The sequence below is a fragment of the Salvelinus namaycush genome, chromosome 34 (assembly GCF_016432855.1).
Source record: "Salvelinus namaycush isolate Seneca chromosome 34, SaNama_1.0, whole genome shotgun sequence".
Lineage (NCBI taxonomy): Eukaryota > Metazoa > Chordata > Actinopteri > Salmoniformes > Salmonidae > Salvelinus > Salvelinus namaycush.
Genome location: NC_052340.1, coordinates 22,231,201 through 22,251,089, shown reverse-complemented (window position 1 = coordinate 22,251,089; position 19,889 = coordinate 22,231,201). Strand labels below are relative to the sequence as shown.

Below are 19,889 nucleotides of genomic sequence, written 5' to 3'. Positions count from 1 at the left end.
CTGTAGCGCCATGCGATCGAGGGCGGTGCAGTTGCCATACCAAGCAGGGATGCAGCCAGTCAAGATTCCCATAATGATGCAGCTGGAGAACTGTTGGAGGATTTGAGGACCCATGCTAAAACTTTTCTACCTCCTGAGGGGGATGAGGCGCTGTCTTCTACACAACTGTGATGGTGCATATGGACCATTTTAAGTCCCTAGTGATTTGGACACCGAGGAACATGAAGGTCTCGACCCGCTCCACTACAGCCCAGTTGATGTGGATGGTAGAACCTGCTCCACTACAGCCCAGTTGATGTGGATGGTAGAACCTGATCCACTACAGCCCAGTTGATGTGGATGGTAGAACCTGCTCCACTACAGCCCTGTCAATGTGGATGGTAGAACCTGATCCACTACAGCCCTGTCAGTGTGGATGGTAGAACCTGCTCCACTACAGCCCAGTTGATGTGGATGGTAGAACCTGCTCCACTACAGCCCTGTCAGTGTGGATGGTAGAACCTGCTCCACTACAGCCCTGTCAATGTGGATGGTAGAACCCAGAGGTGTGGACTCGAGTCACATGACTTGGACTCGAGTCAGACTCGAGATACAAATATAATGTTTGCAACTCGACTTTGACTTTAACGCCAATGACTCGTGACTTAACTTGGACTTGAGCCTTTTGACTCGACCTGACTTGATACCCTCCCCAAGCTGACTTGATACCCTCCCCAAGCTGACTTGATACCCTCCCCAAACTGACTTGATACCCTCCCCAAACTGACTTGATACCCTCCCCAAACTGACTTGATACCCTCCCCAAACTGACTTGATACCCTCCCCAAACTGACTTGATACCCTCCCCAAACTGACTTGATACCCTCCCCAAACTGACTTGATACCCTCCCCAAACTGACTTGATACCCTCCTCAAACTGACTTGATACCTTCCCCAAACTGACTTGATACCGGCAGGGTAGCCTAGTGGTTAGAGCGTTGGGCTAGTAACCGAAAGGTTGCAAGTTCAAATCCCCGAGCTGACAAGGTACAAATCTGTCGTTCTGCCACTGAACAAGGCAGTTAACCCACTGTTCCTAGGCCGTCATTGAAAATAAGAGTTTGTTCTTAACTGACTTGCCTAGTTAAATAAAGGTTAAATGTAAGTCGCTCTGGATAAGCTTCTGCTAAATGACTTAAATATATATATATATAAATATAATATACCCTCCTCAAACTGACTTGATACCCTCCCCAAACTGACTTGATACCCTCCTCAAACTGACTTGATACCCTCCCCAACCTGACTTGATACCCTCCCCAAACTGACTTGATACCCTCCCCAAACTGACTTGATACCCTCCCCAAACTGACTTGATACCCTCCCCAAACTGACTTGATACCCTCCCCAACCTGACTTGATACCCTCCCCAACCTGACTTGATACCCTCCCCAACCTGACTTGATACCCTCCCCAAACTGACTTGATACCCTCCCCAAGCCCAAATATAAAAAATGATGCTATTAGAAAAAGTGTGCAGTGCATCAACTCTTCACTTAACGGATTATAGTTTGAATCGGACAGCAGCCAATCAAATTGTGCAAGCTGAGAAAAAGTTGCGCGTGGCAGTGCAGAGGAACGTCGGCGGGTGAATTCAGATGGAGCCCTTGGAAAGATGATACCCAAAATTATTATTTTCGGATATAAAGACGATTGGCAAGATTGGCAAGTTGCCAAGACTACAGCATTGTAGTCATCAAAAAACGGATTGCAACTTGCAAAACATGCGGGAAGAAAATTACAGACGGAGGCTGTTCGACATTTGAAGCTGCACAAAGAATGGTAAGTCTATTATTTTACTGGTGTATCATGTAGGCTAACGTAACGTTAAATCAATGAGCCTCCACACAGTCAGTCAGTGCGGGAACGTGATCATTGCTCCCAAGATTGAGCTACAACTGGCTAGGCAGTTGGTAGCCTAGATCCTGCCTGACGTTCCTGCTGTTCCTAAAACCATTGACATACGTTAGCCTACGGTAACCACACAGAGAGAGAGAGTGTGTGTGTGTGTGTTAAGGTTGGGCGATTGTGTTCAAGGCTACATCGCCCGATTGTGCCCCATAGCGTTCCTCAATAGTCAATCGCTATGGGGGGTGGGGGGGGGGGGGGGGGTCTTTCTCATGGCTACCCATGTATTTCCATGGAAATATAAAGTTTATTTGGAAAGTAATAAATATATATAGCATTCATGGTTTGTGTAAATGTAATAAACGAACTATTACTCTTGTTAAAAATATGAAATGGTATTACATTTGGTGAAGAGCACATTATGACTTGTTTAGGACCTGAAACTCAAAGTTTAGGACTTGAGACTTGACTTGATATTTGTGGGTCTTGACTTGGGTCTTGACTTGGGACTTGACTTGGGACTTGGCTTGGGACTTGACTTGGGACTTGGCTTGGGACTTGACTTGGGACTTGACTTGGGACTTGAGTGCTAAGACTTACTTGTAACTTATAAAACAATGACCTGGTCCCAACTCTGGTAGAACCTGCTCCACTACAGCCCAGTTGCTGTGGATGGTAGAACCTGCTCCACTACAGCCCAGTTGATGTGGATGGTAGAACCTGATCCACTACAGCTCAGTTGATGTGGATGGTAGAACCTGCTCCACTACAGCCCAGTTGATGTGGATGGTAGAACCTGATCCACTACAGCCCAGTTGATGTGGATGGTAGAACCTGCTCCACTACAGCCCAGTTGATGTGGATGGTAGAACCTGCTCCACTACAGCCCAGTTGATGTGGATGGTAGAACCTGCTCCACTACAGCCCAGTTGATGTGGATGGTAGAACCTGATCCACTACAGCCCAGTTGATGTGGATGGTAGAACCTGCTCCACTACAGCCCAGTTGATGTGGATGGTAGAACCTGCTCCACTACAGCCCTGTTGATGTGGATGGTAGAACCTGCTCCACTACAGCTCAGTTGATGTGGATGGTAGAACCTGCTCCACTACAGCTCAGTTGATGTGGATGGTAGAACCTGCTCCACTACAGCCCAGTTGATGTGGATGGTAGAACCTGCTCCACTACAGCCCAGTTGATGTGGATGGTAGAACCTGCTCCACTACAGCCCTGTCAATGTGGATGGTAGAACCTGATCCACTACAGCCCAGTTGATGTGGATGGTAGAACCTGCTCCACTACAGCTCAGTTGATGTGGATGGTAGAACCTGCTCCACTACAGCCCAGTTGATGTGGATGGTAGAACCTGCTCCACTACAGCCCTGTTGATGTGGATGGTAGAACCTGCTCCACTACAGCTCGTCAATGTGGATGGTAGAACCTGCTCCACTACAGCCCTGTCAATGTGGATGGTAGAACCTGCTCCACTACAGCCCAGTTGATGTGGATGGTAGAACCTGATCCACTACAGCCCAGTTGATGTGGATGGTAGAACCTGCTCCACTACAGCTCAGTTGATGTGGATGGTAGAACCTGCTCCACTACAGCCCTGTCAATGTGGATGGTAGAACCTGCTCCACTACAGCTCAGACCATGTGGACTAAGTGTTGTTTTTATTTATCTGCAATTTATTGCATTAGAGCCAAAATATTCTGCACTCATCATCATCACTTTCTCCTCCCCTCCCCTCCCCTCCCTGTTCCCTCTCTCCTCCCCGCCCCTCCCCTCCCTGTTCCCTCTCCCCTCCCCTCTCCTCCCCTCCCTGCTCCCTCTCTCCTCCCTCCCCTCCCTGCTCCCTCTCCCCTCCCCTCCCTCCCTATCCCCCCCCTCCTGCTCCCTCTCTCCTGTCCTCCCCTCCCTGCCCTCTCTCCCCTCCCTGCTCCCCTCCCCTCCCCTCTCCCTGCTCCCTCTCCCCTCCCTCTCCCCTCCCCACTCCCTGCTCCCTCTCTCCTCCCCTCCCTGCTCCCTCCCCCCCCACTGCTCCCTCTCCCCTCCCCCCTCCCTGCTCCCTCTCTCCTCCCCACTCCCTGTTCCCTCTCTACTCCCCTCCCCTCCCTGCTCCCTCTCTCCTCCCCTCCCCTCCCTGTTCCCTCTCTCCTCCCCTCCCCTCCCTGCTCCCTCTCCCCTCCCTGCTCCCTCTCCCCTCCCCTCTCCCCTCCCCTCCCCCTCCCTCTCCCCTCCCCACTCCCTGTTCCCTCTCTCCTCCACTCCCCTCCCTGCTCCCTCTCCCCTCCCCTCTCCCTCCCCACTCCCTGCTCCCTCTCTCCTCCCCTCCCTGCTCCTTCTATTGCTCTCTCCCACTCTCTCTCAATTCAATTTTCAATTCAAAGGGTGTTAATGGGAAACATATGTTAACATTGCCAAAGCAAGTGAAGTAGATAATATACAAAGTGAAATAAAAAATAAAAATGAACAGTAAACATTACACTCATAGAAGTTCCAAAAGAATAAAGACATTACAAATGTCATATTATGTATATATACAGTGTGCAAATGGTTAAGGTACAAAAGGGAAAATAAATAAACATAAATATAGGTTGTATTTTTTCTCTGTCTCCCTCTCTCCCTCTCTCTGTAGTATCAGTAGCCCTATCAGTGATAAGGGGAAGAGGACACCAGGCCCAGATGCCAGCACTGCTCTCAGCAGCACTCAGGAGCTGGATCTTGGTTCGGGACTCTGGCACCGTGGCTGGACTGGATACCTGCCTAATAACCCCTACCACTACTGTAGCTAAACCCTTGACACACACACACACACACACACACACACACACACACACACACACACACACACACACACACACACACACACACACACACACACACACACACACACACAAAGAGATAGCTTTGTGTCTTACTGAGGATTTGCCCTGTAACAGCATCTATGGCTAGCTGAGCAGAGCATTAGCATCGTAACTAGTTAACTATGTGCTAGCTGATTGTTAGCTCTGTGGCTAGCTGAGTGTTAGATCTAAGGCTAGCTGATTGTTAGCTGTGAGGCTAGCTGAGTGTTAGATCTAAGGCTAGCTGAGTGTCAGCTCTGTGGCTAGCTGATTGTTAGCTCTGTGGCTAGCTGATTGTTAGATTTGTGGCTAGCTGACTGTTAGCTCTGTGGCTAGCTGAGTGTTAGCTCTAAGGCTAGCTGAGTGTTAGCTATAAGGCTAGCTGATCGTGAGCTCTGAGGATGGCTAAACGTTAGCTGCCACCGGTGCTGTGCTGTGTTCCCACGGCTGAGACAGTTTCCTCTCCCTCTGGAGATGCCGGCTATTTTAGGAAGCAGGAGGAGCGAGACAGGGAAGAGACAGGTGCCAAGGAAACCAGTGAGGAACACTAATAATAACCAACTAATAATAAAACTCTCAGAGAAACAGCAGAGAAACTCACAACATTGGAGACAACCGGTATAGATACAGATAAATATTACAACACACACAGCTACATACAGTAGGTTTACAGTGATTGTACACTCCTAGAATTCTAGAATGTTTACACACACTCCCCCACATTACACACACTCCCCCATATTACACACACACACCCATATTACACACACACACACACCCACATTACACACACACACCCACATTACACACACTCACCCACATTACACACACTCCCACATTACACACACACACCCACATTACACACACACACACACATTACACACACACTCCCACATTACACACACTCCCACATTACACACACACACACACACACACACACATTACACACACTCCCCCACATTACACACACACCCCCACATTACACACACACACACCCACATTACACACACACACCCACATTACACACACTCCCACATTATACACACTCCCCCACATTACACACACACCCCCACTTTACACACACTCCCCCACATTACACACACACCCCCACATTACACACACACCCCCACATTACACACACTCCTCCACATTACACACACACTCCCACATTACACACACACTCCCACATTACACACACACCCCCACATTACACACACACTCCCACATTACACACACTCCCCACATTACACACACCCCCACATTACACACACACCCCCACATTACACACACACCCCCACATTACACACACACTCCCCCACATTACACACACACTCCCACATTACACACACACTCCCACATTACACACACACTCCCACTTTACACACACACTCCCACATTACACACACACTCCCACATTACACACACACTCCCACTTTACACACACACTCCCACATTACACACACACCCCCACATTACACACACACCCCCACATTACACACACACCCCCACATTACACACACACCCCCACATTACACACACACTCCCACATTACACACACACCCCCACATTACACACATGTGTGTACTGGAATACACGACAGACATTCCAGTACAACTTACACATATCCAGTAGACCTACAGAGGATGACAGTCATCCAGACAATTATTATACAGAAATGCACAAACAGACAACACATACACACACCGTGGGAGCAAACATTACATACTGTAACGCTGCCTTTCTCCCACAGATATATTTCTCATACAAATACATAAGCAGACCAGAGAATGTGAGCAAAGTTGAACGGTAGGAAATCCTGCTCATTGCTCATTGGACACACCGTTCCGGTGCTCCACTTCCTTTCCAACCGCTAAAAACCTGTTCCTTGCTCACAGGAAGAAGAAAAAAACTGCCTCTCCAAATTCGCTCCATTGATTAACATCCGAATTTAACCAACACCATTCAAATTGTTGTGACTACCTGTACCCATTACTTGGTTTGAAGTATTGAAACCAAACCATATGATTTGAATGAAAAGTAGTATAATAAACATGACTTCAAAAAGGCTACATGTCATATTAAACAGCATATAAACAATAGGCTACATGTCATATTAAACAGCATATCAACAATAGGTTACATGTCATATTAAACAGCATATAAACACTCTAAATAGGTCAGGAGCCAGACAGGGAGACTAAGAAGGAACAGAAATGAATTATTTACGCTATATTATTTCAATTATTTCAAGGCTAGAGCCTACAAAGAAATACATTGTGAAGCATTAGCGAGTGTGACACACTAGGCTGGTAGGGACATAAAGCCCTCAGCATTTAAACAACATTTCCTTGTTTTAAATCATGATAGTCTATAAAGTGCTCATATAGGCTGTGACTTAATTAGAATGAAATAGAATTTGGACAAAAAAATGCCTTATTGGGTTCAGTGCCTTTGAATAGATTTTTAGAAACAGCAGTTTGGCCAGAGTACACTACCATGCTTTCATGAGATGTGTCTTTTCAGATTCCACAATGATTCTTTAGTTGTGGACATTACATCACCACACTCCCTCTCTTGCTCTTGGTCCTCATCTTTGTAAGTCACCTTGATTTAGCAACTGTGTGTTTTATCAGTGTCTTTATTAAAATATTTAGTGAACTCCATGACAGTAGCTAAAGGAAGGGGCTATAGCAGCACACAAGTAGACCACAAAAGCATGATGGGACGGGCGCGCCCTGAGCTCGTAAAGTGAGAGCTACAGGAGCACTACGGGAGTGAAATTGGAGTGGGGGAGAAGGCCGACGCTCCAGCCTTTGGGAATCTCGCTCCACACTCCAGTCAAATTGGGTACACTCCGCTCCTCGCTCCGCTCCTGGTTCCACTCACATACTCTGCCGGGGACACACTAGAAATACCATACACAAAGGCATGCATTGAGGCACACACACACTGAGGATAAATCACCATGTGAACAGGCCTGCAGAGACACATATTATGGGGTTACTTAGTTACAACACATTAAAAACACTACAGTCAGAAGAAGAGATCCAGCTGTCATTTCAGAAGGTCAACAGGAGGAGAGGTCTCTCTCATTCTCCTCTGCTCTCTCTTAGTGTGTGTGTGTGTGTGTGTGTGTGTGTGTGTGTGTGTGTGTGTGTGTGTGTGTGTGTGTGTGTGTGTGTGTGTGTGTGTGTGTGTGTGTGTGTGTGTGTGTGTGTGTGTGTGTGTGTGTGTGTGTGTGTGTGTGTGTGTGTGTGTGTGTGTGTGTGTGTGTGTGTGTGTGTGTGTGTGTTTGACAGAGAGAGAGAGAGTGAGTGAAAGAGCTGAAAATGGGGTGGGGGTCACAGAGAGAACTAATAAACTCTAAATTAAATAATATATTGACTATATCTCTTTAGGCCATTGTTCATCTGATGTGATTTTGTAAATTTGTTTTATTTGCCAGTAATGATTGGGCTAAATAAATTGCCTACAGTAGCTTAGACTGAGTAGATACAACATGTAATTGACCAATGATAATAGGAAGGGTAGCCTAGGCCGACAGGCCTGTAACCTATAAACATCAGATCCTAGTCTGACTATATTACCCTATCGTTCAGTTACTGCTAAAATATCACCTGCTCGGATTTCTGAGAAGGAATTCCTTGCTGCAGAGGAATCTTTCGTGCCACTGAGAGCCTCACGCCGCAGGTTGGAGAGGGGTTGACGCTCCAACGAGGCCGGATTTACTGCCGCAGACACCGGCCATCCATCACCGCTCTGCTCATTGTCACAATCATCGGGAGAACCAGACTCCCTAGTCCTGTCAGACTTCTGCTGTGAGGCATTCCGACCCGACAACACTGCCACCCCAGCACGGAAAGATGTTCGATAACCTCTGCATATGGCTGTGGGTCTACTGTAACGTGCCGGAACAAGAGATAATACCAAACTGATATGCTATGGAGGATTTACAAAATAAAACAAACAAAATAAATAAACCAACAAGAAATGGGAGCCAGTGCCCACTTTGCTCAGACAAAAACTGCTTTGACGCTGGAGAAAAAAGTTTAAATAATGTGTAAAACAGTGTGTGATACGCTTAAATTCATGACTCAATGTAAGTAGACTATTGTCAGGATTTGATCAATCTGAAAGACAATCTGTCATAAATTGTACAGTGTCAGTGTTTCATTCTGGAATGGTTTGCATTGGAGACAGGAAGAGAGAAAACCTCATCTCATCACTTTCCCTATTGGTCGGAGTAGAGTTCCTTTCTAGGAAGGAATGCATTTCACTAACTTCCTTCTTTCCCTCTCCACTTATAGGCCTATATTCCGAGCCGTAACATGGTAGACAAGGGCCACTGTATCTGGTAGGAAAATCCATGAATAAAAAAGGTATTGACTTTACATTGACCTTAGATGCACAATGTATTACAATACGCTGTATGTATTTCTGTAATGAGGTGATGTGTAGGGCCAGGAGTTTTTCTTTAGCGTATACCCTGATGAGGAAAAACTCTAGGCCTTGTGATGAGGAGAGAATAGGCCTCTGAAGTCCTCCTTCCTTTCCTATCCAGGCCACTGGGGGTGGATAGACTTGTGCTTTTACCATACTTATACAGCTGTCACAGAGTACATACAGGCTGTACTGTAGGTCTCCACCATACCTCTACCAGCTATCACAGAGTACACACAGGCTGTACTGTAGGTCTCCACCATACCTCTACCAGCTATCACAGAGTACATACAGGCTGTACTGTAGGTCTCCACCATACCTCTACCAGCTATCACAGAGTACACACAGGCTGTACTGTAGGTCTCCACCATACCTCTACCAGCTATCACAGAGAACATACAGGCTGTGTGTGTATGTAGCATTCTGCCATGAGACACTGTAAGCTGGTGGAGAGCGAGGGAGAGGAGTGTGGGAAAGAGAACATGATAGAGAGAGGGACGGGTGAGGGTAGAGGGATGGATGGGTGAGGGTAGAGGGATGGATGGGTGAGGGTAGAGGGATGGATGGGTGAGGGTAGAGGGATGGACGGGTGAGGGTAGAGGGATGGACGGGTGAGGGTAGAGGGATGGATGGGTGAGGGTAGAGGGATGGATGGGTGAGGGTAGAGGGATGGATGGGGAGAGGGTAGAAAGAGAAGACTGTTGACAGCCCCCTGAGCCCCTTCTTACGCTGCAGCAACATAATGTGAACTAGCTAACTGCACCAGAAGGGAACCATCATCTGTGGACCCCAGTCTCTCTGAGCAGCCATTCCAACACACACACACACACACACACACACACACACACACACACACACACACACACACACACACACACACACACACACACACACACACACACACACACACACACACACACACACACACACACACACTTGCCATTCCAAGGAGTTCACATCCCTATTAATACCCTACTTCAAGGACTAAGGGATTGGGCAATGATCCATGAGATGCTATCGGGTGACCGATACACACTAGTGTCCCTCCTTCTGTCTGCAGGGTGTACTGGATAGAAAAATAACCCCTTTTACAACATGTGTTTGTGTCCTGGTCAATACAACAGTCCCATAGTAATAGAGTCTGTGTAATGTTAGGTAAATATGGGTATTGTGTTTTAAACGTTTATGTTTTGTCAATTGGGAACAATAAATGCATCAGATTATTATTATTATTTGTATTATTATTATTTTTAATAGTCGTGGTTGACTCTACTGTTGGCTTTGAGAAATGCAGTTGTATGACTCCAATTGACAGTTTATAAAAAAAATATGTGTGTGTGTGTGTGTGTGTAGACATTATCTCCCTTCTGCACAATCACCTCAGCTTTTCCCACCAGCCACCATTCAGACACACACACACACACACACACAGCACCCTCCATCTCCACCACCCTGATAACCATCAGCTCCAGGGCGCTCACGCCATTGTTTCACCCTCACGCTAATTACTCATGAGTTGACCACGAGCGCACTGGCGGGCAGGGGGAGCGATCCATCATGTATGGCAGCGGGTGGAGGTCGTTTTTATTGCAACCAGTCAATTGTCACGTTAAATAACCCTGGACTGAATCGCTTTACGGAAAACCAAGTGGCCTTGAATTTGGGCGCACAGACAAAAGCAGCGCGCTGAATCATGTTGTTCTTGTATTCTATTTGCTTTCTCTCTTGGTTGGATATATGAATAAATGACCAGTAGAAGACATGCAGCTCTTCAATAAGCTACCGCTCCCCACCCCTGTGTTTAGGATGGTAGGGCATAACCCGTCGACATTTCAACCAGCATCCGGGGCGTCCCCGGGGCGTCATCACACAGAAGTAAACACACACAACGATAGAGAGACTAGGCATTCCAGAACAAACAGAAAAGACAACAACTTGTCTCTATGCCCGTCTTGAGCGGGATGGACAAACACAGCCTTTAGTCTGGATGTCCAATAGCCTAGAGGTAGCCAATGCAGCAGTATTACTGTACATTACATCAGTATTACTGTACATTACATCCATTTTAATGTCATAAACACTTTAGCTGAAGATTCGTCTGATTGGGATGTGCGCCTGTGGTGGAGATGCAGCATGTTTTAAAGACCATTTGTGATTTAAAAATACAAATAAAACTATCGTGTTTCAGGGGCGAGACTGCCTTGTATTTCTAAAAATATGGCCAGTAAAAATATGACCCACAGCCGGAATAAATGCTGTGGAGTCCGCTCATGAGAAGAGGGCCACAGGCAACTTTCCTCACCTGAAACCCCGCCCTTCTGAGCGCTCTTCCGCCTGCTGATTGGCTTCTGAGATCTCTCCTGGCCGCTGGTTGGCTGTCCCTGGCGAGAGAGCTGGAGAATTCGCTCTTTACAGAGTGGGGCGGAGGCGCGCGGGCAGAACCCACAGAGACAGACCAGCAGCCTCTTACCACAGCGCAAGACCTAACGGAGCTACTATACCGGGGAACTAGAACGTACAGGGCTCCAGGATGTCTCCGAGGTCTCGTGCGTGAAAAACCACAGAAGGAACTATCGAAACAGATACTGCAAAGCGAGGCAGGAGTTTGATTGCAAGGAAAATCTGGATATAACAGTTCATTTTATTATTGCTTTTGGATAAGTTGTTTCCAACTTCGCTTGACGGGTTGGAGTAGGTTACCAACTGTGCTTCCAGTGGAGGATTTCATATTGGCGACCGCGCACTCTGAAGTGGACTAAAGTTTCCCCAGTACCCGGTGGACTACCCTACCAGGCAACGCCCGGAACCCGATCAATTGATAACTTTGGAACTTTTCCTCCTCGTGACAATGAGTCGGGCTGTGGACGCTCTTGCGGCGGTAGCGCTCTCGCTCGCGCTGCTGTGCGTTCCAGGACACCTTGGTCTGGTGCGTGCGTTCGGCGAAGAGACAGAGGAGATGACGTGCGACCCGATACGCATCGCCATGTGCCAGGACCTGGGCTACAACGTCACCAAGATGCCCAACCTGGTGGGCAACGTCCTGCAGTCAGACGCGGAGCTCCAACTCACCACCTTCACACCACTCATACAGTATGGCTGCTCCAGCCAACTGAAGGTACACACACACACACACACACACACACACACACACACACACACACACACACACACACACACACACACACACACATACACACATACACACATACATACATACATACATACATACATACATACATACATACATACATACACACACACACACAACTATCCCTAAACCTAACAAACCTTATTTTACATTTCAGTCATTTAGCAAACACTCTCATCCAGAGCGACTTACAGTTAGGGTTAAGTGGCTTGCTCAAGGGCACATCAACAGATTGTTTCACCCGAGTCAGCTCAGGGATTCAAATCAGCAACACTATAGTTACTGGCCTAATACTCTTAACCACTAGGTTACCTGCCATCCTAACTCCTAACTCCTAACCCCTAATTGTAACCCCAAACCTAGCCCTAAGCCTAAAATAACCTTTGTCATGAGAACTGTCCCCACAAGGGAGAATTTTCCTTATTTTACTATCCCTGTGGGGACTTTGAGGGATTTCTGGTACCCACAAGGATAGTAATACAAGACCCCCTCCCCAGACACACACACTCTCTCAATTCAAGGGGATTTATTGGCATGGGAAACAAACATATGTTAACATTGCCAAAGCAAGTGAAGTAGATAATATACAAAAGTGAAATAAAGCATCTCTCTCTAGCTGCTCCAGCCGACTAAAGACATGTTGGTTCTCAGGCTGGGCTGTGTGTTGGAGCAGGCAGTGGAGAGAGGGAGACAGAGAGCACATGACAGAGTCACAGGGAGACCATCCAGTCTTGGTTCAGCAGCACGGGGCAGTGATATAATATATATCCGAGGAGAGGAGAGGGCCAGGCAAGCTCTATAGAGTAACAACAATACTGCCCTCAGTACTACTCTCTGTAAGGCCACTTGTCTGCCTGAACCGCCATGAAGCTGGAAATTAAATCCATCCCATTTTGTCCTTCTCAAAAGGTTTTTATTGTCCTGACTGAAATGCCCAATGAGTAGTTATTTGTGTGGTTCGATGGCAATGGCATAAATGGATCCAGTTGATAATTTCCTGTGGTTTACCACTCCATAGTCTGTAGACACAACAACAAACTGGCTCCTCTTTCTCTAAGAGCGTCCCTGACCTTGACCATGGACATATATTAACATACATTCAGTCCATTACTCCAATTCTAATGTATTTAAGGGCTTTTGTGGTATTATTGTGGAGTTGTAGTAGTCTGGATGCTATAGGTTATTGGAGTGATGATGGGGTTGTAGTAGTCTGGATGCTATAGGTTATTGGAGTGATGATGGGGTTGTGTAGGCTGTAGTAGTCTGGATGCTATAGGTTATTGGAGTGATGATGGGGTTGTGTAGGCTGTAGTAGTCTGGATGCTATAGGTTATTGGAGTGATGATGGGGCTGTAGTAGTCTGGATGCTATAGGTTATTGGAGTGATGATGGGGTTGTAGTAGTCTGGATGCTATAGGTTATTGGAGTGATGATGGGGTTGTAGTAGTCTGGATGCTATAGGTTATTGGAGTGATTATGGGGCTGTAGTAGTCTGGATGCTATAGGTTATTGGAGTGATGATGGGGTTGTAGTAGTCTGTAGTAGTCTGGATGCTATAGGTTATTGGAGTGATGATGGGGTTGTAGTAGTCTGGATGCTATAGGTTATTGGAGTGATGATGGGGTTGTGTAGGTTGTAGTAGTCTGGATGCTATAGGTTATTGGAGTGATGATGGGGTTGTAGTAGTCTGGATGCTATAGGTTATTGGAGTGATGATGGGGTTGTAGTAGTCTGTAGTAGTCTGGATGCTATAGGTTATTGGAGTGATGATGGGGTTGTAGTAGTCTGGATGCTATAGGTTATTGGAGTGATGATGGGGCTGTAGTAGTCTGGATGCTATAGGTTATTGGAGTGATGATGGGGTTGTAGTAGTCTGTAGTAGTCTGGATGCTATAGGTTATTGGAGTGATGATGGGGTTGTAGTAGTCTGTAGTAGTCTGGATGCTATAGGTTATTGGAGTGATGATGGGGTTGTGTAGGCTGTAGTAGTCTGGATGCTATAGGTTATTGGAGTGATGATGGGGCTGTAGTAGTCTGGATGCTATAGGTTATTGGAGTGATGATGGGGTTGTAGTAGTCTGTAGTAGTCTGGATGCTATAGGTTATTGGAGTGATGATGGGGTTGTAGTAGTCTGTAGTAGTCTGGATGCTATAGGTTATTGGAGTGATGATGGGGTTGTAGTAGTCTGGATGCTATAGGTTATTGGAGTGATGATGGGGCTGTAGTAGTCTGGATGCTATAGGTTATTGGAGTGATGATGGGGTTGTGTAGGCTGTAGTAGTCTGGATGCTATAGGTTATTGGAGTGATGATGGGGTTGTAGTAGTCTGTAGTAGTCTGGATGCTATAGGTTATTGGAGTGATGATGGGGTTGTAGTAGTCTGTAGTAGTCTGGATGCTATAGGTTATTGGAGTGATGATGGGGTTGTGTAGGCTGTAGTAGTCTGGATGCTATAGGTTATTGGAGTGATGATGGGGTTGTGTAGGCTGTAGTAGTCTGGATGCTATAGGTTATTGGAGTGATGATGGGGTTGTGTAGGCTGTGTGTCTCTTGTGGTTCAGTGTGAGAGGTCTGGACTGACGGCCGTGAGAAGTCACCACCCAACAGATTAGGCTCTCTTTCACTCACTCACTCACTCACTCACTCACTCACTCACTCACTCACTCACTCACTCACTCACTCACTCACTCACTCACTCACTCACTCACTCACACACTCACACACTCACACACTCACACACTCACACACTCACACACTCACACACACACACACACACACACACACACACACACACACACGGCTGTGAACAGCACTCAGGTTACCTGGGGGAGGAAAACAAGCCAGAGAACAGTATCACAGCTTCAACAGAGAGAAACATCACTGATATCATCTCTCACACTCTCACAGTGCTGCCCTGCGCTTCCCACGCCAGCCCCCCCCCCCCCCCCCCCCCCCCCATACACACACACTTAGCCCCTATACATTAACTTGTATAGATGGTGTGTTTATGGCTAGACAGTTATCTTTACTGAACTATGCTGACCGGAGAATGAAAGTAGAGTTTGTCCCCCTCGGTTAAAGTACCCCAGACGTTTGTCCCCCTCGGTTAAAGTACCCCAGACGCTTGTCCCCCTTGGTTAAAGTACCCCAGACGTTTGTCCCCCTCGGTTAAAGTACCCCAGACGTTTGTCCCCCTCGGTTAAAGTACCCCAGACGTTTGTCCCCCTCGGTTAAAGTACCTCAGACGTTTGTCCCCCTCGGTTAAAGTACCTCAGACGTTTGTCCCCCTCGGTTAAAGTACCTCAGACGTTTGTCCCCCTCGGTTAAAGTACCCCAGACCTTCACGTCCCCACAGGAGGCATTTTGCCTTTCGGTAGGCCGTCATTGTAAATCAGAATTTTGTTCTTAACTGACTTGCTTAGTTATATAAAAATAAATGTCTCCATCACATTATCTGTATGACTATTAAATGAACTGTTTTTGTTGTAGTGGCTTTAATAATGATTTAAAAATTCACTAAAGGTTTCACCACAAACTTTTGTGCTCGTTGCCTGGTTTTCCCGACATTTCCAGTTGTAGTCTGAAAGTAGAATAGGAAGCAGACTAAGGACCATGATGTAACACAGGGAAAGCAGACAGAGCAATGCACACAGAATCATCATAACATTTTAGAAATTCATTAAGTGTACATATGCAAAGATAACACCCCTCTCTGTCTCTCTCTCCAGTTCTTCCTGTGTGCGGTGTACGTGCCCATGTGTACAGACAAGGTTCCCATCCCCATCGGGCCGTGTGGCAGCATGTGTCTGTCTGTCAAGAGGAAGTGTCTGCCAGTCCTAATAGAGTTTGGCTTCGTCTGGCCAGAGCTGCTCAACTGTAGCCTGTTCCCCCCTCAGAACGACCACAACCACATGTGTATGGAGGGTCCGGGGGACGAGGACGCACCTTTCCACCCCGTCCGACCCCTGCCCCCCCAGGAGGAGGAGTGCCAGGCCCTGGGGGCCGGGCCAGACCAGTATGCCTGGGTGAGGCGGAGCCACAGCTGTGCACTGCAGTGTGGGTATGACGCGGGGCTGTACCGGCGCGGGGCCAAGGTGTTTACAGACGTGTGGATGGCAGTATGGGCAGTGTTGTGTTTCCTCTCTACCACCCTGACCGTCCTCACCTTCCTCCTGGACTCAACACGTTTCTCCTACCCCGAGAGACCCATCATCTTCCTCTCCATGTGCTCCAACCTCTACAGCGTGGCCTACCTGGTGAGGACATAGGAATTAGAGGGGTAGGCAACACTGGTCCTGGAGTGTTGCAGGTGTGCTGAATTTAGGCAACCACTGAACTGATCAGTTAGTTCTGTTGGTCCGGTGTGGTGCCTAGTTTGAACAAAATCCAGCAGTACCTGAAGGACTCCAGGAACAGGGTTGCCGACCCCTGACTGACATGATTAAAATCAGTTTAAAAGCCCTTGGCTGTTTCTCAATCATTTAAACTAGCCTCCTCCATGATCACTAATATGAGAGGTGGAAGCAGTTTGTTGTAAAACTGTCCAGTCCTTTCAGCTACCAGTAGAGATGAGGAATGAAGATAATCAATCAAATGTATTTATAAAGCCCTTTTTACATCAGCCGATGTCACAGAGTGCCCTACAGAAACCCAGCCTAAAACCCCAAACAGCAAGCAATGCAGATGTAGAAGCACGGTGGCTAGGAAAAACTCCCTAGAAAGGCATGAACCTAGGAAGAAACCTAGAGAGGAACCAGGCTCTGAGGGGTGGCCAGTCCTCTTCTGGCTGTGCCGGGTTGGAGATTATAACAGAACTTGGCTAAGATGTTCAAATGTTCATAGATGACCAGCAGGGTCAAATAATAATAATCACAGTGGTTGTCGAGGGTGCAACATGCTAGAGTATGTAGACCCAGCCCTGGTCTCCTGGGGGACCCGATGTCTCCTGGATGACCCCTGGTCTCCTGGATGACCCGATGTCTCCTGGATGACCCCTGGTCTCCTGGATGACCCCTGGTCTCCTGGATGACCCGATGTCTCCTGGATGACCCCTGGTCTCCTGGATGACCCCTGGTCTCCTGGATGACCCCTGTGTCTGTCTGTCTCCCTGTAGGTGCGCCTGACTCTGGGTCGGGAGCGTGTATCCTGTGACCTGGAGGAGGCAGCGGTACCTGTTCTGGTACAGGAGGGGTTAAAGAGTACCGGCTGTGCCATCGTCTTCCTCCTGCTCTACTTCTTTGGCATGGCCTCCTCACTGTGGTGGGCACACACACACACACACACACACACACACTGGCCAAAAGTATTACACTCTAAGGAATAGATTTGAATGAAACCGTTAGAACAGTGGACTCCCAGCTCTCTAACCCGTCTCTCTCTCTCTCTGCCTCCTCCCAGGTGGGTGATTCTGACTCTGACCTGGTTCCTGGCTGCAGGGTTAAAGTGGGGTCACGAGGCCATCGAGATGCACAGCTCCTACTTCCACATAGCAGCCTGGGCCATCCCCGCCGTCAAGACCATTGTCATCCTCATCATGCGACTAGTAGACGCTGATGACCTCACGGGGCTTTGCTACGTGGGTAACCTACAGCAGGAGGCCCTGACGGGCTTCGTGGTCGCCCCGCTCGCCACCTACCTCTTCATCGGGACACTGTTCATCTGCGCCGGCCTGGTGGCCCTGTTTAAGATCCGCTCCAACCTGCAGAAGGACGGGGCCAAGACGGACAAGCTGGAGCGTCTGATGGTGAAGATCGGGGTGTTCTCTGTGCTGTACATGGTACCTGCGTCCACCGTGATAGGCTGCTACCTCTACCAGCTGTCCCACTGGGGGGACTTCAGGGCCAGTGCCATGGACTCATACGTGGCAGCAGAGATGCTGAGGATTTTTATGTCTCTGCTGGTGGGCATCACGTCGGGCATGTGGATCTGGTCGGCCAAAACCCTCCACACCTGGAAACGGTGCTCTGCCCGGCTGTGGAGGGACGGCCGGGCAGGGAGGGGCAAGCGGGCACCGGGGGACAGCTGGATAAAACCTGGCAAGGGCAATGAGACAGTGGTGTGAGGAGAGAGGGAGAGAAAGAGGGAGAGGGGAAGATATGAACCGGGTGGCTTTATAAAGCAAACCTGCCCCCAAACCCATTACTAGATCCACTATCTGCTGGAGAGAACAAAAGAGAAGAACAAACAGATAAATAGCACCCCTAAGCAGACAGTGGTTTCCTATGCCCACATTGTCTGTGGTTCTCTCCCTACTAGCAGACTAACCCACTGCCAGAGAAGAGACTGACCCTGTAGCCTACAGCAGACTCTAGTAGGGACTTTAGAGAGTTGTTTTAAAGGTTGAATCTACACTGGAGAGTCATGGTCCAGATGATGTACAGAACTAAACTACAGCCACACTGAAATGCACTAGGACTAGCTGATGTATCTTGGTTAACATGCCTTATGAGGAACGGGAGGCTGGGCTGCCCAGCCAGCCACACTCTGGACGCTATAAAGCTATGCTACTGCAAAGGCACCTGGGATTTGTAGTGACTAGACTCTATGGTGTTGCAGCTAAGGCACTTGGGAAACGTAGGCCTGTGTCCTTTACCTCAGTCCTCAGCGAGCAGCACAGCTGACCTCCACACAGTCTTAACGAGGAAACAGACACTCAACTATGAACTCTGAACTTTAACCCTTGACCTTCTCCAGTCAGTCATGGAACCCTTAGGAATGGCGATCAGTAATGAACCGGCGTCAGGTTCTTCCTGTATTTTAGAAGTAAATGAAGGGTTATTATGACTGATGTTAGACAATCAACCCCCAAAATACACACACACACACACACACACACACACACACACACACACGGAGTCAAACTCATACAGTCTGTACAGTTGCACCCTTGTGCAATCCACTGCCATCAAATCTGCTGCATCAGCTGAGTTATTATTGCATTAAGCTGCAACCATCAATAGACCGTCAACACAACACACACAGCAGAAAGACAGTCAAACACAGAGACAGCAGAGAGACAGTCAAACACAGAGACAGCAGAGAGACAGTCAAACACAGAGAGACAGTCAAACACAGAGACAGCAGAGAGACAGTCAAACACAGAGACAGCAGAGAGACAGTCAAACACAACACACATAGCAGAGAGACAGTCAAACACAGAGACAGCAGAGAGACAGTCAAACACAGAGACAGCAGAGAGACAGTCAAACACAACACACACAGCAGAGAGACAGTCAAACACAGAGACAGTCAAACACAGAGACAACAGAGAGACAGTCAAACACAGAGACAGCAGAGAGAGTCAAACACAGAGACAGCAGAGAGACAGTCAAACACAGAGACAGCAGAGAGAGTCAAACACAGAGACAGTAGAGAGACAGTCAAACACAACACACACAGCAGAGAGACAGTCAAACATAGAGACAGCAGAGAGACAGTCAAACACAACACACGCAGCAGAGAGACAGTCAAACACAACACACACAGCAGAGAGACAATCAAACACAGAGACAGCAGAGAGACAGTCAAACACAGAGACAGCAGAGAGACAGTCAAACACAGAGACAGC

The 19,889-nt window shown here is 47.8% G+C and overlaps 1 protein-coding gene across 1 annotated transcript; it reads left to right on the top strand.

Moving 5' to 3' along the window:
- Nucleotides 1-11,627: 11,627 nt before the first annotated feature.
- On the top strand, nucleotides 11,628-19,370 carry LOC120029081 (frizzled-4-like). Its single transcript, XM_038974386.1, has 4 exons — nucleotides 11,628-12,288; nucleotides 16,051-16,578; nucleotides 17,436-17,581; nucleotides 17,720-19,370. Exons 1-4 carry the CDS (start codon nucleotides 12,022-12,024, stop codon nucleotides 18,381-18,383), a joined length of 1,605 nt encoding a protein of 534 aa, XP_038830314.1. The 5' UTR covers nucleotides 11,628-12,021; the 3' UTR covers nucleotides 18,384-19,370.
- Nucleotides 19,371-19,889: the final 519 nt, after the last annotated feature.

Excerpts from the sequence above, each read along its gene's own strand:
- LOC120029081 (XM_038974386.1), top strand. The coding sequence starts at position 12,022 with ATGAGTCGGGCTGTGGACGCTCTTGCGGCGGTAGCGCTCTCGCTCGCG. Across the intron at positions 12,289-16,050 it reads GCTGCTCCAGCCAACTGAAG|TTCTTCCTGTGTGCGGTGTA; the intron begins GTACACACACAC and ends CTCTCTCTCCAG. Across the intron at positions 16,579-17,435 it reads TCTACAGCGTGGCCTACCTG|GTGCGCCTGACTCTGGGTCG; the intron begins GTGAGGACATAG and ends GTCTCCCTGTAG.